The sequence below is a fragment of the Adelges cooleyi genome, unplaced genomic scaffold, assembly GCF_023614345.1.
Source record: "Adelges cooleyi isolate 19-005CV unplaced genomic scaffold, UGA_ACOO_1.1 ACOO_flye_CR_arks_rails_tigmint_CR_PRNA_167, whole genome shotgun sequence".
Lineage (NCBI taxonomy): Eukaryota > Metazoa > Arthropoda > Insecta > Hemiptera > Adelgidae > Adelges > Adelges cooleyi.
The window spans coordinates 764,762-788,165 of record NW_026095824.1 but is presented as its reverse complement, the minus strand read 5'-3'; the positions used below and the strand labels follow the sequence as shown (position 1 = coordinate 788,165).

At 28.9% G+C, this 23,404-nt stretch overlaps 1 protein-coding gene across 4 annotated transcripts in view; it reads right to left on the bottom strand.

The window, feature by feature from the left end:
* The window catches only part of LOC126832749 (SCY1-like protein 2), a 97,487-nt gene that overhangs the window by 3,445 nt on the left and 70,638 nt on the right, over nt 1-23,404 (bottom strand). Inside the window, exons 7-16 of one of the 4 annotated variants that reach the window (XM_050563652.1) lie at nt 22,798-22,928; nt 19,561-19,675; nt 16,387-16,532; nt 16,099-16,252; nt 9,193-9,442; nt 7,499-7,667; nt 7,212-7,393; nt 4,197-4,429; nt 3,664-3,729; nt 836-853 (exon numbers count right to left, since the gene is read on the bottom strand). In XM_050563652.1, coding sequence (XP_050419609.1) covers nt 836-853; nt 3,664-3,729; nt 4,197-4,429; nt 7,212-7,393; nt 7,499-7,667; nt 9,193-9,442; nt 16,099-16,252; nt 16,387-16,532; nt 19,561-19,675; nt 22,798-22,928 — 1,464 coding nt within the window. The remainder of the gene's footprint in view (nt 1-835; nt 854-3,663; nt 3,730-4,196; nt 4,430-7,211; nt 7,394-7,498; nt 7,668-9,192; nt 9,443-16,098; nt 16,253-16,386; nt 16,533-19,560; nt 19,676-22,797; nt 22,929-23,404) is intronic. The other 3 variants (XM_050563653.1, XM_050563654.1, XM_050563655.1) reach the window with 3 other exon arrangements.

Sequence of the window (23,404 nt, the reverse complement as noted above, 5' to 3'; positions counted from 1 at the left end):
CGGTCTGTGGGCAGGGGTAACTGAAAAAGTAATGATAATTTTATTAATTGAGTGTCGTCGGCTTGTTGCTGTTATTTCGAGCACGAGGAGGACCGAGAATGATGTTGATGCGGGTTGCACACGTGATTGAGTAATATAATATAGTAAGTATTCCTAGTAAAGTCCAACGCAACTAGAGTGAAAAATAATGGCGATTAATTTACTGGATGATTACCACGCCCATACAATATTATATACACAAGGTGTCCCACAGGACGTAACGCAAAACCGATATTAAATCATGATACCAACTCCTGAGATCGGGACCGACCGAAAACTTATCTAACCATTGTCTAAATTTTACTTCTACTTGTACTGATGTGCTATCAAAATGGTAAATGATATCTTATTTGCCGGGCAATAGTATTTAAATTGTTTTATTTCATCTCAGGTTTTCGATTCGTCTCGGTCTCAAGTGTCAAATATATATTATATAGGATTAGTGTAAAGGAACCGGCCAGCTGTTCGCGTGGACCGCTAATAATTACTTTTTAAATAAAAATATTTAAGTCTACTGAGCTATATTTTGTTCAATAATAAAATTTGGTATTAATGGTGTTTTGATATCGTCAGACTAACACACAAACAGTGGTAGTATCTCAGAAAATTAACTTCAAGGATTAATAATAGTTCAGTGTTCGTAATCGTTGTTTCTGATTTTGTCTTTAAAACAGTTGTAAATAGCCACTACTAAACAAAAAGTGTACTTAGAAGAGTTTTTTTTCTAGAAATTCTAGGCGATGCTGTTAGTTATCATTACTTAAGAGTTAGTGTGAAACAACTTATGAATACTCACAATCATGCTCCGTGCAAGCTGTTATCCGCGTAAGTAGCATACAAAAAAAAAATTCATATAAATAAACAACTAAAAATGTAACAAATTTGAAAATACCTAAAAGCTTTAAATTACACAATTTCAGAACGCCGTACGATACATTTTGTTATCGATAGTACGGCGTTTCGCATCTGCAAAATTAATACATACTTGTCATTTGGTCAATGCCATTTTAATATTTTTCTATGTATAAAGAATATACAATAACAATAAATTAGCAATGTGTCACACGAGTATTGACACAATTATTGAAAAGGCATAAGATATGAAAAATTATAACAACATAATGTTATAATAATATATTTAGTTATTTATTTTATGAGTTTTGCTGAAACACTATGAATTCAAAATAGTAGATGATATAAATTATGTTTTCCTAAAGTACAGAAGATAAACCCTTTATCTAATATTTATTATATACTTATTGACGAAAAATTAATTATCACTTTGTACTTGTATTTTTAATATAATTAAGAACGAATACTTAAAAACCATAGGTATTTGTAATTTTTAAAACAAATTTTACTCGATGATGATTTGAATGAAAAAAAGTATAATTCATATTATAGCGTTTTTTCTAGTTGTATTTTAAAAATTTTAATATTTTAATTAATGTAGTATACAATTTAAAATTTATTGATAAACCTATATGTTTTTACTGAAATGTATTCACTTTATTCATATGGTGACTAAGATAATGTATCTCTTTAGTTTGAACCTATAACGCTGCAAGGTGTTATGTATACTACTAGATTGAGTTAACAGCTAACATGTAAAAGATAAATGTTTAAGATTCGTGCACATTGAACGCAAGAAAATAATATTAACAATCACAATTTAACTTAGCCCTTAGGTTTATTAATAATTTTTAACGATATTTTAATAGAGGCATTAGGATAATGGTTTTATTATGAATTGAGTATATGTATATAAGCAATAGTCCTTAACAGAGCTCTGATTTTAACTACTTTAATTTTTTTTAGTATACCTTCATTATTATAATTTTGTAAAAACCATTAAAAGTAACACAAAATAAGTAAACACAGCGAAATGCATAAATAAGCTTCTTATACTAACAAGTAATAACACAAAATCAATTATTTATAAACGAAAACTTAAGCTGATCAACAGACGGCAGTCATTATTTTTCAGAATAATATTTGAAAATAAAATATATTCTTGTCGCTTTTAAAACTAATCGCCAACATTTTTGTTATTGTATGTTGTTTTGAAATTTGTTTTTCAACTTAATGTGCGCACAATCAGCCAAAAAGCAATATGCTGAATATAGATAAGAACAGTGTGATACGCACGCACAAGGTGTGCGTACTTGTTATCGGCAAGTTCTATAGCTAACAACAAAAGCCAAAAATAGTAAGTACAAGTACAAATAGAAACGCAGAAGAAAACAACATCGTTTGTCGACCTTTGCCAAAAAGCAAAAAGACAAAATTAAAAACAAAAAAAACATAAAATATGACATTTTTCTCCATCATTCACGCGTTTTACTATGAAAATATTATTTTACTAGTGACAAAATGGCTGACGGTAAAACGAAAAAACGCAACTTATTCAATATCATTTAATAATAATAATAAAAAAAAAAAAATTATATATTATGAACTTTTATAACGAATATAATAATGTAATTTACTAATGTAAACGTCCCTAAGGTGTTATTTCATTTTCAAATGTCATCACGGTACATTAAAGGACTTCGCGCCGAATGGAGATGAAAGCTACACAAATTATGTGATATATTTTATCCGGTACGCCCCACGTGGATTGTACTATACAGGGTAATCCATCTGTGACGTAAGACACTCGTTTTCTTGGAAAATATGAATAATTTGAAAAATATTATTTTCCTGTACTTGCAAGTACGTATTTTGCTATACTACTTTAAACATTTTTATCTTCAGCAATATGATTATTTAATGGGAATGCTACTGTTGAAAAAAACCGAACGAATACACTGATCTTAAGTTGAAGCCTTTACAAAATCATAGCAAACAAACAACAACAGGTAGATGAAAATTAAAAAATTCAAACGCTTAAATTTGTTGTCCACATATTTATGGAATTAATACAAGTATGTTCCATTTAAGTCCAAAACGAGTGTCTTACACCCTGGTGGATCACCCTGTATACATACGGCGTATTACACATTCCATTGCGGAAAATGAAAACGCGCACTTAGTTAAAATACTTGAGAACGGGTTTCCTGTACGGGATAATAATATGATATTGTTGTTATTACACGCCAGTTGCGATTGTCAGTCGACACGGTAATAATTAATTGTCGAAATGTGTTTGTGTATAGCCAACGGACTATAGTGCCAATCGCTGTATAGTTGGCTTAATATATACATATATATATATATATATATTTAGAGGTCGCTCTCGCTATATATTGGTAGCGCTACCGTCCGCCATTTGTTGTTGTGTTCCTGTTGTATAGTGTTATTATATTTTAAGATATTGTAAAAAACGAAAAAAAATCCAAACAAACAAATTTAATTCGCGTATAGATACAATATAATATTCGTATGTATATAATATGTATATATTATATTGTATATTATAGTGTATACAGTGTTATTCATGCTGAACCAACGAGTAATGCCGTACACTTATGCGAAATATATAAAAACAAAATAATAAACAAATAAAAAATGAATTAAAATTTAAAAAAAAAAAACCAATAAAACCAAAATATGAACACTGCCAATAAACGGACACCGATGTAGTATAATGTATGCAACAATCTCATTTCGTTTAACACTTACATACGTCGATGATGGTACCGACATTGTGGACCCATCGCGGTTAACCGATCTGAAGTATTGATAGCCCTGTGCAAAAAATCACTATAAAAGCCCCTGACGGCAAAAGGTGCGAACGCGTTTGATGTCGGTGAGGCAAAAGTCGTTTAAAAAAAAAAAAACAATAATAACACAGCTAGTTGTGTATTGTTACTTTTTAATATTATCCATATAGCGGCATTTCGTCTGTAGGCGTGTAACTATTATTATTATTTTTTTTTTATCTAAGCGACTCGCAGCGTTACCGGTTCGTCTACAACAATATTACTCTACATATGTTTCAATCGCACCCGATTTCCTCAGGAACCGCACAAAGCTTCAAGCAGGATAATACATACGGTATTTTTTTTTTTTTTTTTTTTTTGTGAAATTAAAATGAAAGTCGCGACGGCATAGGCCGTTGTCAAGTCAATATTTTTATGTACAGCTTTTGGAGGGAACAAAACGATAACAATAATAATATACTAATAATTTAAGAATAAATAACGAAGCATTACCGAAGGCGGCGACAGGTTTATGGTGGACCCGCGACGCTCCACGTTCGAATGTCTTCGGATGGGAAGTCCGGTGCCCACGGGTGTACTACCCGGCGAAGAAGCACACGAGGGGGCGATTCGGATTTTGGGAGTGTTAAGCATGTTGTCGGACAAACGACGGTTCGGGAACGAGCTGACTACTCGCAAGAAATTGCTGTCCGAACCCGACGGAGATCCACCAAACCACCAACTTCCTGCAACAAAAAAAAAAAAAACACATGAAAATCAATTACTATATATGAATTTAAGTAAATTTTATTAATTTAGGTAATTTGTATTATTTTTTTTTTTTTTTGTAAATATAGCTCAGTCAAAGATTTAAAAAATATATTAATCTGTATCAAATAATTACATTTAAACTAAGTTTTTAATCGTAACAAATATAATTAGTCAATGAACTTTTTTTTTTCTATTATAGTCTGTTTTCATCAACTTTTGCTAGAAACAAAAAAATACAATTTTAAGCATCGCCGATAAGAACGCATTAAAATTATGGTTTACATTTAGTTCTGTACAATTATAAAAACCACTTAAACTATAAGTATTGCGTTTTATCTTGTTACCGTGTATATAATATAGACTGTTTTCATTCTTTACCAAAAATAAATACAAATCGCATCCATATAATGTATGATCGTCTGACAAAAAGATATTTCAATTTAATTTTAAAACATTTCATTGACAATAGTTAGCGAGTTACAGTAGAGATTTGTAGAAGTAGAATTTTCGATCGCCCATTATTAAGAAACAAACTATTCTTTTTTCTCTTAATGAATACAAAGTCATTCTATAATGTGTGTACTTTCCTCAATATAAGAATAAATCTATCTTGAAACATCCTCCTATAGGATACAGATAAATTATTATTACCCAACAATATTAAATAGATTACATTTTTTCCTCTCTTATCTCGTATTAAATATAAATGGAATCAGCCACTTTAATTCTCTGTTTTTTTTTAATTTACCTTTATCTACTCATAATAAATAACTGATCGATGTAATCAAAACGTCTTAAAAAGAGTCTATTGAAATCAATGTATTTTTTTTTTTGTTACACGACGATTAATTTTAATAACATTTCCTTTGTATGTTCATAATACGTATTGTAGAGTATTATTTTCTAAGGCTGCAGACAGATTTAATGGATCAATGGAACACAATAAAAGAAATTCCTGTTCTTTTATACTATACCATACAACTTATGTTTTTTCTTTCTTATGTACAGATATATTTCATTGAAAATCGCAATAATAGTTTTTCACTAAGGTGAAAAATGTCTAAAAGTTGCGATGACTATATGAAGTTATATTTTTTATACTTGAGTACGTTTATATTTATATTGAACAATAATAATATGTCGCTTGTAAAATATTTATTTTTTGAAATTGAAAAATCTATCGTTTTCTTTTTTGCCGTAAAAAGATTCATAAAATATTTATCGTTCACTATTATATAATTTTAATAATATAAAAATAAGCTATAAATAATAACAATAAAATTATGACATAGATAATCGATAAATGATTATAGTACTGTATATTCTATATTAAACTAAAATTGGTTTTAATGAAATACGAAATAAGCGATCAAATATAAGAAGTATAGCTTGGGGGGGGGGGGGTTTGGATTATAACGTAAAGTAGTTCAATTCGATTATGGACCAATAAGATGATGAAGCAATAAAAGGATTTTAATAATATTAATGTGGCTTTTTCTTAGGTATTATAAATTGGATAGAAACGTTCATATATAAGGCTTCGAAATTCGACTGTAAAACTGTTTAAAGCTAAAAAAAAATTTAAAGTACTTTTATTTGATGCGTGGAAATTGTTTTGTTTAAACACTTATTAGAATAATTACTCAAAAATATCAGCTATTAGCGTTATTAATATAAAATAATTATTATTATTAGGAAAATTGTCTTAAATAAATTGCAAAGAATTCCATACAGTTTTTTCTTATAGTTAAGTGACATGCAACAGAAGAAATATAATAATGTATTATATGATATGATAAGAAAATCACATTGTTAAGCAAAAAAGTTTTTAGCGATAATATATTTTTAATTAATTTATCTCGTTGAATGAACATTCCTTTTATAATTATAACATATTAGCGGCTAAAAGAAAATAAAGCGTACTCTTGCATTTTTGACATAAACGAACAACATTGCTGCACCTGTCGTTTTTGTCAACTATACCGTACTCAAAATCATAATGGATTGTAAGCTCCGAAATAATTCTAAGAATCGGTTTCGTAGCTAAAATATTATTTTAGAGGGCGAAAAGAGGGTAAGAGGGTATTGAATATTACAGATCGCATTGTTTACCAGAGTTCTATTTTTCGAAAATCAAAAACTCATTAACTTGACGGTAGTTTGATTTTTAGCATTAATGCCTTTCATGAAAATGTTTTTTACAATAATGTCAAAAAGTTGGGCAAAATAAAATAACATAATACATATTATAATAGATGATTTTTTTTATTCGTGAATAACATATTCTTTAAAGCTCAATTTATATAAAATAAATATTTTATTTATTATTTAAAGATAAACAATTATCTCAGATAATTCCAAATCGATTTAAAATGAACTTCATATTATGTAACGAATGAAAAATAAAAAATCTTTAATAAATGTATATATCTGTATTTTTATTTCATTGTGATGTAATGCCACAATTTTTTTTTTATATTTTATTTTCCAAATAACTACAATAAAGATCAAATAAATATTTGAAAAAGTAAGAGCTTTCCACAATAAACAGAATTTTATATTTTGGAATATTGAAATATTTTTGTTATTAGTTACTAGTTTAAACCGACAAAATGAAGTATCTTAAAATATAGGTATGGAAAGTATAAATGGAAAAAAAAATTGTATTTCGACAACGGTTTTTAACACATCTCACCATTTTAAAATTGTATACCTATAGCTTAAATAAACAGTAATATAATGCGATTATGTACTTACCAGCCGAATTTTTGCGAACCATATCTTCGGCGCTAGACGTTTTTCGTTGTTCAATTTTTAAGTTTGGTATGTTGAAGTTTTGCGCGTGCATGTTGTCAGAGCTGTATAAATGTCTCAAAGGACGGTGTCTGTCGGGACTCTGCATTGATATAGTGTCGAGTTTCAGTTTATTTCTCTGGTTCCTATTGTGGTGTAATTACAAAATACCATTATACGATTTTCACAAAAAACAATTAAACATTTTCGTATTTTGTTTATTAACACAATAGTAATACAACAATACACACCTGTCAATATGGTCCAGCATGTCTTGCAAGAGTTCGATTAGGGTCTGGAACTGTTCTAGATTCAATCCGGGGTTCATCGTATGCGGTATAAGAGTAGGCATGATTTTCGTCGCTATTAAATTAACCGACAAGCCGTATTTTTTATCCCGCAGGATCATGCTGTATATAACTATAAAACAACAATTCGTTGATTATTGTATTGAACCATTAAAAACTACATAATAGTTTACATAATAATAATTATTTACTTATTGACTCACTTCTACGACTGTATTCCCCTCATTTAACCAAACCTAACTTTTAGGAGTTAATAAAAATATGTATTTTTTTGGTCTTGATATTTTTAAAAACAAATTTAAATTATTCATATTTTTACTTTTAACTCATGAAACGCTTATTAATATATTATAACGTGCAGTATTGTCATGTTTTACTTTCAAGGGTTGTCTGTAAGTGTAAGTATTAACTGTACACAGTTAATAGCACGAAAGCTAAGTAAACATTACTGGTTCAAAATTAGCTAAAAATATAACAAAACCACCGTATTTTGAATGTATTAAATATACTGAATAATAATATACATGACTGTATAATAATACGGTTATATGTTTAAGTAAAATTTACGGGCATGGCTGTTGCCATTGGGTTGGTCGTCTATGCTTTGAGGTATTGAAAACTAATTGCCGCCCCTATTATTGACGTCATGTGTATTTTGTGGGTACGTCACGTTTCATGTAAGCAACAATAAAATAATTATTTAAAAAATACATTAGGTTCAGCAGTTTTGCAACGCTTGTACGCAAATATAGATTGCGATAAATTTAAAATTTAACCTAAACAAATTTAAATGTATAGTACTTACAAAAATTAGTCTTTCTTGAATGTGTGTTACATTGTAGTAAAACGATCTAAAAGGAAGTGTAAACCAAGTTTTTAACAAACATAACGTTCGTCCAACTTTGACCTACTTATGTAGTATAATTTGTCAAAGTAAGTGTATACGACAGAGGTGTGTCTTTATAAAAAAGAACACGGTAGATTTATCTTCATTAGGGTTTTTTTGAGTCCCTGAGTATTGTGTCAAGTTGACCATTAAAATCTAATAATGTTATTCATTAGCCAAGAAAAGCCTCGGGCGTTTGCTTTTTATTTCAGTGATTAGACCAGGCAATTGTCAGATTTGTACTGCCTGAGGGGATCTGTATTTAACCCAAAGCTAACAATAAAAAATGTTGGTCGGGTTCATTAGACAAATAATGGTTGTAGAATCGTTTTTTTTTTTTCATTTTGTTCAAATCGAATTAAGTTGAAACATATTTCAACTTCGTTTGTATAGCTTTTACATAAATTTTAACAAAACTTTTTTAAAAAACAAACATAATAGAACATTTAGTTTATATAATTTTTAATGTGTTTGCGTTATTCATTATAATTTGAGTCTATTTTCCAAGAATGGTTTTTATAATTTATAATAGGTGTTATGATTAGTCCACTACTAGTACATATACTTAAAACGTTGGTACGAGAAAATGTTTAAGGCAATAAAATATCACTCATTCATTGTTCACTCGCACTACATTCTCTCAACTAAGCTCTTATAATACTAATGCTTATTGAGAACGTGTAACTAATGATTGACATTGGCCAAGCCATACCGATGAAAACTCGATTAAAAAACCGAATTCTATACTCACTCGCTATTCTGGCTATTACTTCTGGGTCGGTCTGATTAATAATCCAAATAAGCGGCAAAACCTCTTCGACGATTTGTTGCTTTTCGAGTCTGTGCAATATGATTTCCAGACACGCCAGTATGTTCAACACTATTTTCAAATCGTTAGGGTTGGTTTCGTACACCATTTTGAGTTTGGGCAACACCATTCTTCTGATAGCCGTGTCGTCCATGTACTGGGAAACGTTTGTTACGGCTAACACGGCGGCACTCTGAAACAATCAAGTTGAAGTAATGTAGCAATTAGAAATGTCGTTTACTTTGTATTGTCTTTGGGTATTAAATGCCTAAAAGTAGAACAGCGCGCGATTTTTTTGTTTTTAAATTATTATTATATTCAACCTGACACTAATTGTTAACCTACAACTAGCCTAACCTATAACAATGACTGTAGTTTACTTAATCAGTTTTTTTTTTGTATAAAATAGTTCATCATATTTTACCAAATAACGGAATAAACGTCTAAATAAAATAAAAACGTAATACGTTCAATTTCTCATCATTTACCACGCGCCTTAATGGCTTACGAAGGGAAAATAAGGTTAGTATAAATATTTTATTACATTTACGAAAATGTATACTACCAAACGTAGTTAATAAGATTTTCTTACCAAACATTAATAAACTCATATCCATAGTCTTTAAGGCCCTACTTAATGCATTAATACTTAATGCATTTTAAATAGTTAATATGTATACTTATGGCACGTTTAATAGTATGTAAAGGTACTGGATTTAGTTGGATTTTCTAGTACCGCACTTAAACAAAAAATTAAATAATTAATGTTTTGTCTTAAATTGTATGAAAACGATTCAAAAGTAGAAAATTAAAGGGAAAATCTAGAATAATAAAAATTGGAAATAGTGTATACCATTGTATGTATTTTATTAGTGGTTTAGATTGAATATAAATTATCTCACTAAGACTTAATAGTATAAGTTACTTGAAGCATTCGAATGCTACTGAGTAGCATGTAATACTTTATCTTGCTTTATGTAAGGCTGTAAAAGTATTGTTTTTTTTTTTTTTACATTTTTTACTCCTTAACAATGCGAGCAAAGTTATACAAGTATATATTTATCATAGAAGCGCATAATATACTTTAAGTATATTTTATAAAATGTATACCTACTTTCAAACCATTTTCATAAGAAGTTTAAATCTAAAATATATTATACTAAGAGGTACGTCTTGTCTCAATTTCTTTTATCCTAACTGTAAGAACTTATCAAACAATTATGTTGGACAATTCATCATTCCTATGAAGCTAGCTTAAACAAGTGTAAATACTAAAACGGATAGTGATACTTATTTTAATTTAAGGGAAAACTGTATACCTAAATCCAGAAGAAAAAAATTAAAGATACATTTTATACCATCGGCTATAAATTATTGTTGTCGCCTTTCTGCGAAACATAATGCCGTTTTAAAAATTATTGGCTGTACCATTATAAAGATTTACCGTTATGAGGTTCATACTTCATATGATACAAATTTTAAAGCCACGGTAAAGGCATATTGTACACGTGCTTTGCGGTATCTTGTTATAATTTAATACTAACGTTTTGCCCGATAAATTATATTCTATTATAATAATATCATAACGAAAATTGTTTATAGCGACATCAGCTAAAAGGTATCGTAACTGGGAAACGACGGTGACCCTTTTTTTGTGTGGTACCAGTGAAATATCATAAGGGTATTTTATTAAATGGGTTCAGATTAAAAACATAAAAAAAAAAATACAATAGAAATTGGAATGCGCATGAAATAATTAATTAAAAACGTCACCCTTTTGTAGGATACAAAAAAACTTCGAGGCAAAACAAAGAAAACCAAACAATTAATAAAGTAAAAATATTTGTCGTCTGTACAATTATCAGTTTTCACTTGTAAATTATACAAACATATCAATAGGGTTTGCAGTAGGTGAATATAATACACCATGACTTTCAAGTATATTCAATAGAAACGTTAGTACAAAACAACAATAGTTACTTTCCCGTTTACAATATACGGTTTATTCTCTGTTTTTATTTCAAACAATAAAAAGTCACAAATTTATCAAAAAAAAAAAACTCATTCTATTTTAATATATTACTCATACAACAGGTAGAGAAAAAAATTAAATGCATTCTTTGGCTTGGCTGGATGTGAGATTAAATATTCATTTTTGTAAACGTAACTTAAACGTCTGATTATTTTTTTCTAAATAACCCCTAGGGAATGTATGTGTACATAATAACCACTTAAAGTTGAACTTGGCTGTCACTAGAAAATTGTTCAAGGGTATCTTACAGTGAGAATTTTATAAATAAATAATTAATTTTGTTTAAAAGGAGTCAAAAGAAATAGTGGATGCTGTAATGTTGTGCAATTAGATATGCCATTGTCAACTGTTAAGGCACATATTGCAAAATGGTTTGTGTACGATCGTTTGAATTGTTTCAGTAAGAAAGTGCGATGGCAATGTGCTTTTCTTAAAATATTGTCAACGCACCAGTTTTTTTATTGGCATTAGCTGAGTAATTTTTCTATCTCACAACCCTTAATTTGACAGGCTGATATTTTTATACGTACAACAAGTCTCAACTTTAAGCGCAGCGTTTTTCAATCGCAAGATTACAACGACAAAATAATAAGTTTAGGCAGTGAAAATCGTATTTTCCGACGGTAGAAAAACATATTGTACATGAAAATACAAAACTAATAAATCCAAATAATGAAATAATCAAATTGTTGATTTGAAAGTGTAAGTAAACGCATTGCGTTATACTTTTAGGTAATTTAATTTTAACGTAAAAAAAAAAAAGGGTTTAAAAATTGATGTCTCCGTTGTTATAAAAGGTTGATTACAAAGTTCTAAAAGTATCAAAATTAATGAAATAATACAAAAATTCTAACAATTATGAATTTAATTTCTGCGAAACGCGTAACGTAATCAAATCGTGTATGTATAGTTATTTTCTGTTGTGAATGAAAAAAAAAAATACTATCCGTTATAATAATAAACCATAACGGTATAAAACAACAGGCAGTCCTACTCGAAATTATTAACTAGCCTCTCAACCGGGGTTTGTAAGCTTCGTCCTCGGGGCATGTGTTCTTCTTAAAAATATTTTACTTACGGATTAAAATTATTAGACTACACAATGGGCGTCTTGAGGCGTAAAGAGAAAACGGATTTGGGCAATGTTTTATAACTGTCAACCGCTCCTGTCGCGCCATCCACGAGTCTTTGTACTTTCCCGCTCACCCCTCACTGGGAATTCGTAAACACAGACTTTTATTATTTTTCCCTGGCTGGGTTCTCTATATTATATAAAAATATTGTGTACTCGAAAAAATAGTTCAGTCTGGGTCAGCCTTCATAAAATATAACTTTATTATAATAAGAGTAATATGTATGTATTCCTGCGAATGTTGCGCTTTTAATTCCATTTTGCATCAACGCACGTATTTATTATAACCTGTGGCGAATTGTTTATGTACATATGTATATATGATTTGGTAACTAACAAAAAGGTAAGTAGTACACGTGTATTTAAATTCCGACTAAAGTTTTCCTTTATATGGTTGCCGTCCGTTATTCAATTTGTTCGAAACGTACCGATCGCGTAAGCAAGTATTTTATGTATTCCGAGCCAATCCTGTTTGAATGAAAATTTGTTCTACATACAAGTCGCACACGCTATTACGTGTAAGAGTATGCATGATGTACCATGTATACACACTATCAAATATAGTACTATATTAAATAGCTGATTCAGGGAAAGTTCACTGTTTCGCAAACCAGTATTCGGTAATTCCTATGCGATAATTGTTGTAAAATATTTTTTAGAATAAGTTCTGTGGCGTATTGCAGAAGGGAATATGTCCAATCAGTGACGATTTCAGGGTTAAGTGTTAAGTTTTACAAAAACGACTAGGCATTAATGGTAACACTAAATCATACTCGTTTATAAAAAAAAAATAGTCATAGGGATATGTGGGCTCAATGTCATAAAATTATGTTTTCATTAAAAATATACATGTGAATATGTTAATACATATTTATGTGAATAATTATTCATGTATTAAATCATTTAATCGGATAACTTTGAAGCGTACCTAGGCGGTAACTTATAAAATATATCGAATAGTGACTTAAAATATATGTTCTTTTAGTTAAAATTAGCAAAGTATTGGTCTAATTCGCAATTGACATTACACTAATTGTTTAAAAATTTATAATTATTAGTATAGCTTTAGATATTAGCACTTATGTTTACAAGTATACATACAACATGTATGTTAAATGGTCAAAATAGTGTTAACACGGTACATGGCAAAAAAGAAGTTTGGTTGAATCAAAAGTAGTATACCTAACTTAACCTTCGCCTGCACCTTTGAACACTAATAACTTCAGAAGTATTATATTCCTGCTGTTTATCGACCATTCATTATTTTCATTTCTTGTTTAGTAAAAACGTAATGTTGTTAAGTTATGGCATAAATGAAATGTTGTTCACAGAAATTGTCAATTATGTTTGATTAACTTATTAATTGTTTGTTAATTGTCATGTGTTGCTAATAAGAATTACCACCAAGTTAAATAACAAATAAAACAGACCAGTAAATTCCACAGGTTAATTGGAATTTTGTACGAGCAAAACCCAAGTATGTTTTCGGAAGAAGGGGACGGACATTGTAAACGCTCTCTCCGAATACGGTCATGTTGTAACGATATTTTTTTCCATCTGACCTACTGTTTTTAATCGCCTAAATTAGTATTAAACTTTGATATTAACTTTCTTGACTTTAACCGTTTTGTCATAGAAAAGGTTACTGCTTTGTATAGCTTAAGCAAGTTGTGGAAAGTGTAAGTGGAGCGGTTTACAGTGACACAACATCGGCTTTGTGTGTAGCTGTTCTGGGTGTTTTGGTATTATTATTGTTATTACCTATATATGCCATTTAACATTTTACAGTTGCAACTCCGTTAAACAACCGCAAACACTGTCAGGACCGCCGAACGATTCTATTAGAGCAATGACCACCGTAGATATGCCGAAGGGGTGGGATCAGGATAAGGGGGAGGAGCAGGACAAAGGACGTACACACACACTACAAACGGTATCTACTGACGGCGGGTAATGGCCGAGATTAAAATGGGTTTCCAAAAAATTTAGCTTCTTTACAATGTAATCCGATTATGCTCGAGTCGGTTACGTTTATACTCTCTCCTGTGCAGGGACCGCAGCGGGGCCGTACTCTCGGCATTGACGTGCCATTAATTTCGAATTTAATAACGGGTTTTTTTTTTTCCAGCAGCCCTAAAACATACGATATATAGTGGTTTAACAATAATATGCGATCTTATCGGTGCCTGGCGTTGCGAAACTTCAGCTTAAGACGGTGACTAATGTTGGCGTTAAGCTGAAACGTGCCAATTTCTTATCGCAATTTTTTTCAACCCAACCGAAGAAAACGTTGGCGGCCGACACGCGAAAAGCTCTTGATTGATTATTTGACCATGTACACCAATATAATACACACGCCGAGCTAACCGGACTATAATATTTCATTAACGTGGAAAATGTCTTGACCGCGAGCCGCAAATTGATTTCTAACGTGTTAACATCGACGTCGGACCCGCTGGAGTTTTTAGAATTGCAATCAAAAAATATTCAATCACCCATATTTATTTTACTCGTGGTTTATAACAATACAGTGTTATACCGCGCATTTTGTACGATAAAAATATATTCTGTGTTACAAAACAATTATACATATATTTGTTATAAAATTACCGTCCATAAAAAAAATGATAAATTAAAAAAAAAAAATAAGGAATTCGTACAGGATTAAAGTTTGGAGTTGAAATATTTTTATTTGTTTTAATAAAGAAATCTCATTGCCCAACAGCTATATTTATTAAGGTAGTGCCTACCCTTTTTAATCTTTTTTTTATTGTATAGTATGTTTGATATTATATACTTCCTTTTTTTAACACTATGAGCGTCAGTGATAGTTAGTTGAATAAAACATAATTTATGTTACAAAACCCACAATATGCAAGTTGTAGTTTTTTACTTATAGTAGTATACAAAAAAACTGCAAACATTACATTTTCTACGTTTACTCTAAATACTGTTCAAAGGACATTTTTTTCTATCGTTGCTTCAAGACGTACACTTCACGTGTTATACCACTTATATTACTTTCTTTTATCACTTATATACTTTCTTATATTTAGGACCGAAAAGTTTTTGTTTGTTTACAGTAAATGTATTCATGAATGTAGTATACAAAAAAACTGCAAACATTACATTTTCTACGTTTACTCTAAATACTGTTCAAAGGACATTTTTTTCTATCGTTGCTTCAAGACGTACACTTCACGTGTTATACCACTTATATTACTTTCTTTTATCACTTATATACTTTCTTATATTTAGGACCGAAAAGTTTTTGTTTGTTTACAGTAAATGTATTCATGAATGTTGATGTAGTATTCTTTTTGAATAGTATCAGTCGAGGGAAAATTATTCCCCTCCGGGCTCTTAGGACTGTTCCGAATGATACTGATGTATCTTATTGCAAAGAGACAAATTGGATACAAAGGTCTTCTATCAAAGATTGAACTGATTTTGAATTATATTAATACAATTGGTTTATAATAGATAAAAATCTGGAATATATTTCAAAAAATAAAATATGAAGTATGGAAACGATATTGCAATGTCAGAATTAGTAATATAGTTCAGTCATAGACGCTGGCAAAAATGATGGGCAAGCATAGTTTTATAAATGTTTTCAGCGACAACGATGTCTGATATTTTAAAATACTATTCCATATATATTCTTACTAAAATTCAACCTTACCTGTACTTCGATGTCTGAAAAGTCAAAAGCTGTATATAACAATGGCAACACTTCTTTTCTGATATCATCTCTTGGTGTTTTCTCTAATATAACGTGCAAGTTTTCTAGTAGTATCACTTGTACAGGAACGTGTTTTGGCCCGTTGAATATTTTACTGAACACATAAACAAAAATGTCTTATTATCATATACCAATCGTCAAGCCAATATTCGATGGATGTAAAATATTGTAACTAATGTTTTACGGTCATTTGTCACATTGCTACCAAATCAACATTAATCTTATTACCTCATGGCAGGTAACATTAGCGTTTCGTAATCTTCTAGAGAAGATTCTTGTATCAAAAATATGACAGGATGCAAGACGGCAGCGGACACATCAGATTTCACCATTTCGTGTTGCAAAAATGGCCAAACTCTTTGGTACCAAATTTTCTAAAAACAATAAAAGTTATGTTTTTATAAAACTTTTATTCAACCCTATGGTCAATATCTTAAAGAAATTGTTTGTAAATAATACAATTCTTAACAGCCAGAGGTGGTAAAACAAATTGACTGCTTAATAAAATACATGACTGCGTTTGTAGAGGTACAACTTATTAAACATATCATGTTTTGTGTAGTATGAAAGTGTTTTCAAGGTTTGTAACATCAACAAAATATAGTAATATCATAAATAATATTATAATATAGTTGTCAACTTAATTATTTAATGTTAAATTCATATTAACGAAAAAAATATTTCTTTCAGTTAGGAAAAAAATTAAGTTCATTTGTAAATTAAATTTATTCAAAATATTTTAGTATTTGTACAAATTATACAAATCGTATTTTTTGAAAATGAAACATGCTTGAAGAAAGAGTTTTAATAAGGAATTTAAATTTTAAATTAGTCAGTAAACAACTTGAGAGTAATTACACTCAAACAATTTCTCGGTATACTCGTTATACAACTTACACAACAACTATTTTACTTACAACAGAATTGTGCTTATTTTAAAGTTTCGTTAGATATATATATTTTTTTATAATTGTATATAATGTCTAGAAAGTTATTTGAACTTGGAAATTATAAGTAAACCCTTAGAGTTTATTTATTACTTTACTGGTAACTTATGGTTTTGTCAAATAAGGTGTATACAGAAAAAATCAATTATATTAAATTCTGTACTATATTATTTGTGTTCGACAGTACATGGTGACTCAATAAAAAGGTTAATATTTTATGTATTAAACATATACTCAATTGAACATTTGAAAAATGTTTATTTAAAATGTGGAAAAGTTTTAGTTTTAAAATATGAAGAAAATGTGCAGTATTCAATTACATTTTTCCTGAATGAAAACAGCTATTGAAAGTCTTATAATTCATATTACTTTAAAAATTTGTATTAAATAAATTTAAAAAAAAATGTAATACTTCCTTTTTAAATAAGCGAGTTTTAAAGTAATAACTTTTGTAAAATCATTTTTAATTACTTTTGTTTTTGAATATTTGTCAAGTTCATATTATTTATCTAGTATAATAGAATATTACTTGTATTAAACAAGATTAATAACATGCTTAAACTATAACTATACTTAAGTATATAAATATTAGTCTTAAGTATGCAAATATTTTGTCTTGTAGTGATGGGTGAAATGAATCATATATTTAAAAAAAAAAATTTTAAACTTACAAAGGACATTGGCTCTACACTAAAACGTTCCTAATGTTTATTAACATATAGCGTGACTGTGTGATATTGCTTCAATTCAAGTAATATTTGGGATGTTATACAATTTACAAGTCTGTCCGGAAGTCATATATCATGCCTAAACGTACCTATAGGACATATTGCAGTTTTCATAACGTAAGCAACCATTAGTTAGAGTAAACTAAATGGATGAAAATTTAATTAAAAAATGAAATAAATAATAGTAACAACTAACAAGTAAACATTTTACTTAAAGCTCTTAGTATTTTAATGTGTATCCGGACGTTTTTACTTATAATATCGTATAATATAATATAATATTATATTATCTTATTATTTCTTTAATAATTTCAAGTAACACAACACTCCATTTATCAGCGTTCCATTGACACTAATGTAATTCACGATGTCTTGCAGAACTTATAATCCTTTAATAGCGATGTCATTAATAAACGTGGTTTAAGGATTAAAAAAGCTTAAATCATGAAGTTTTACATTTAGTACCATACAACGTATTTTCAGAAGACGATGCGGTTTACCTATCGTACTTAAATTTACCGTTTGCAATATTTGTATAACATCATTATGTTAAATACATTATTCCTTAATTGTATTTTGTAAGGTCTGTACTAAGCTAAACTAAGCTAAAGTACAACAGCAAGTTCCCTAATTTTTTTTTTTTTTTTTTATATATATTTATATTCTGGCAATAGTATTTATGCATAATATGTTTAACTCTGAGAAGAATTTGTAGAGGGAAACAAAATAATTTAAAACGCCCGTACTATCTACGAAACAGAAATAACGCCATTGTAAATGTACATATGTCAAGTAACGGTTTGAAATATTATGTTTTTGTTGATACTTTATCTGTTTTCCGTTAATCCTATCGAACTCTCGTATTTGTTAATAAAAAAACACCTAAATCTCTCCATCTACAAATAGATATATTTTCTGTAAGGCTGTACCTAAGCCTTTTACATATTATGAACCATAAATATAACTAATACTTTTGTTTGGCATGATGATAACCTACAGGCAAGAACAAAAATGTCATGTTAGTATTAAAATTGTAAAAAAATGTTTTATTTAAGTGTAAGTTTTAGAAGTAATAAATCGTTCTATCACTTTAAGTGTACGGTATTATGGTTAAATATATGGTTAATATTATGGTTTTAATTCACCTTAATATATGATTACTAATAAAGTATTAAAGAAAATAAATACAAAATATGTTAATCAGAATATATACAAAAAAAATGGATTAATTAAAAAAATGTTACAAATACATTTTTGGTCATAATGTGTTTTTTAAACTGTGTATAATATAAACATAAATAGAAATTGTTTATTTTTGTTGCATAAACTGTAAACCTTTATTGTTAATCATATATAATAGAAATACTTTAAAATTCCCTATTGTAAAATTGTCATTTTTACATACATTTTTTAAGCCAGAAATACTATTATATTATATAAACTAATTTTCCAACAAGTTAAATTACATTATAATTCAAAATATTATCTTCTCTCAGCTTGGCATTGAAGCTGAGCACCCAGCTAATTTTATTTAATTATATACAATAATTATTCAGTCAAATTGTCCATATTATTTGTATAAGACAAAACACAAAAATTACTAGTTTATGATATTATCATTAGATGTCTACTAAGACTAAAAAAATATATTGTAGCATGATATCTTTCCATATCATGCTACCTATATAGATAGGATGCAAATCTATGTACTTAGTCAGTTAAATTACCTTTGGAATGAATGGCAACGATTCTTTCAATGTTATCTTGTAGAACTGACATTTTTGCGTAAGGTCTTTCATGTTGATTATATCCAACGTTTGTATAGTTTCCACAAATCTGTCACTGTAATAAAAGTATACTATGTTATGTAACTAATTTATTATATATATGATAGAATAATACATGTAAATTAATACTAAAATGAAAACAGTTCCTTTCAAAGTATGTACTCATTAAATACAAGTTTAATAACACGTGTAATTAATTTACCCGGGCCCCTTTATGTATCGACATTTAAGTGAACTAAACCCCTCTAGCCACCTCCCAATGTATAAGCAAGTCTATACCGTGTAAACATTAATTTGCGCTAACTACCATTATAAAAACTATCAGTTAATGCAAGGCGAGTACTTAGATATTATGAAGCGGATCTAAAAATAAAATTTAAGTATAGGAAAAGTTAAAACGTAAGAAGTAATTTGTTCATAATGTTTCCGAAAATTATTTTTAACGTAAAAAGTTTTTAAGTACTTACATATAATGGTGCTAATAAAGTAGAATACATTTTTGTAGATGCTAATGGAAAATTATTAAAATATAGTTTATAATTTATGAATCAATTAACATTTACAAAATGTTTTTTTTTATAGCCTGTTATAAAATCAAAAAAAAACTTCTAGTAGATCTAAAAACAATGATATACCGGAAAGAGGCGGGCATTTATCTTTCTTATTTTTTTTTTAAATTTAGATAGAAAACAGTTTTTAAACTTAATTAATAGAAACTGTATCGATTCTTTTAAATTATAATCTAACATTTGCATGAGGATTTCATTTATTATTTTGAAGAGGACTAAAGTAAGTTGATTTCAATTAAAGAATGAAACCACATTAAAACTAGCGTATCTTACAGCTAGGAGAATTAAAAAATATATTTTTTTATGTAGGTATCACGTTAATGTTCTTCAGACTATTTTAAAACAAGATAAATCTACTTAACTATGCATATAAAATGTATGTTTTACTCTATTTCTTTATACATATTATTATATGCGGCTCTTTTTGTGTAATATAAACATATCGCTTGTGTTTTAACTCTAGTTCACCCAAAAGACATTAAAAAACACTTTGGAAAGCTATAGATGTTGGTTGAATGAAAAGAAAAGGTGAACCTCAAATATTGATCTTTTACCAGGTTGGGTCATTTAGTACTCTTGACTCGCAAGGGACCTTTGTAAAGTTTATTTTCACAATAATTTTCAAAGGACGTTTATCTATTCCCCCAGGTAGTTCAGTGTTTGCCATACTCGGCGCATTAAAGCTAAGAAAAAATAACAATATTTTTTCTTCAAAATGTCACATAATAAGCGCGTGTCTACATATTTTATAAATATTATCTCATCAAAATAATTGTAAAGTTAATAATAATTATGATGAAATATAATATGCAAAAGCCAAAACCGTGTTCGATATTTTGATGTTCATGTAAGAATAATAATAATTTTTATAACAACCAACGCAGACTAAAGAATAAACACTATTAGCAATCAGCGACCTTATAAATGAAACAGCCAAAGCTAATATTGTCATCACTGAGGACGTTCGGTTAGATACAGAGTGATCCATTTCACTTGAGATACTCATTTTCCATCCATAAAGATAATTACTAATTATAAGTAGTTCTTTATTAATATATTTATTTATTTTAGGAAATTACTCTTAATTAAAAAAGTTAGTTAAATATATACGTTAACAGTTAAGATTAAAAATCTGTGAAAAATATTATCAAAATATTTAAAATATGAAAGTAAATATTTAGTTAATATTAAGAAATTATAATTTTATATTATACAATTATCAATAATATTTCTTGTAAAATAGCATAAACGAAAATGTTTTTTTTAAAGAAAAACTTATATGCTGCGTGTGTACCACTGTGCGCTTTACTAAACGCTACATTTTTAAAAAAATTTTTTAATCGGTGATTATATCTATTCCATACGTATTTATACAACATCCAATAAATACATATATATATATATACATAATGTCTTTATTTTATAACTCCGAATCGACAGTCGCTTATACTTTCCCCTGTCGCATTATTTATTTCCTTTTTATATGTAATCGTTGAGCCGTTCAACGGTTCCCATCCGCAACCGCGCGCAATTATTTAACTTTGCACAAGCCAAAATCGAATGTAATGTAAATTCGTTCTCAAAGCCGCCACCATAATATATTATTATAATCGTTTTTGAGCGAATATTTATTTCGGTTATCGGCTGCGCAAAAGGTAAATCGATCAACGAGTTGCCAGCCGCCAGGAATTCAAAAGAGTAATCTCAATTGCAGGTTTTTATCTGCGGATTTGTTATTCTGATGTGTTTCTCTCCGCAACACGACTAACAGGAGCGAGCAGATAGAAGGAGAACTTGTTCTCGATTTCGACTGGTGTGTAAAAATGCCGTTTAAGTGTTTTTATTTTTATTTGAAATCAATCATACCCGAATATTGTGGATCATGTTGCTATAGTGCATGCGTTTACCTCAGCGCGACATAACACTACTATCACAATAGACAATATTAAACGCTTAACTAATTGAGATTGCAAATCAAAAACGTTGGATTTAGTGTAACCCTATTAATTTTTCTGGCTTGACTTACAAGCGTTTAGCTATCTTAAAGTATTTATTGAGTAACTAAATCCACACATTCAAATCAGTCTAAAGTATTTGTCGTTAAGTTTCATTTAAACTTCAGAATTTTTGAACCCGAAGATAATGTTATTTGTAAAACACCTTCTAAGTTTACATCGAGATAAAAACTATATTGGATCAGCTTACAAATGTGATTACTTATTATTATATTTTTAAACACAAAAACACATAATATTTGAAAAAATCACTGTCTTATGCAATTTCGAAACCCCGGTTCATAATATATTAATATATTAACTATTATTATGTATAATATAAGTCATACACACACGTACCTACAATTCAAAATTACGTTTTCATTATCAACAAACAATATTTAAATACATGAATTATTATAATTTTACATGTATTATGCATATTATATAGTTTTCAGAAGGATCTCGCTCGAGTAAACCGTTTAATAATAATTAGTTTCCGGCTATGTATACATCATATTGTGTAAACCCAATACCGAATTCCAAGGGTTATATTGTATATTGAAACATCTAATGTGCTACATCACTTTTCGAATAATTAACTAAACGGTTACCAGAAATAAGGCGTATGCAGTAAATTTTTTACTGCCGGTCTCGCGTCAACATCTTTACTGAGCATCTTCGATGCCATTTCTTGTAATTGTGCAGGAACTTTTGGAAGTACGTTGTGTATTTGATTTTCCAGCTGAAAAAACACGTACAAGTTAATATAATATTATAGTAAATACGTTTAATAATATAAACATTATAAAGGATTTGCGATGGTTCACGCTCCAAAAACGATCCCTTGTTTTATACGATTATTTAATTTGACAGGGCCAATATATTATTATAGCTTTGAAAAATTGTTACACTATAAAAATAGTGGTTTTCCTTGCACCGTAATACATATTATTAAACTGGATATTTATTTAAGCGTCATATGACGATTTTTTAAAAAATATTTCAAGAGGAAATATGAGAGATATATATTATACATAGTATAATACTACTATATTGTTTTAATGTATAACAAGAAAAATGTTATTAAACGCTTAAGGGCGCTGTAATAAAAATTGTTTTAAAAAAATAGTAATAAAAACACAGTCATTTAATAATAATGATATGAAAAAAGTTATATTAGATGATAGTATATTAAAAAAGTTAGCAAATGTGTGTCAG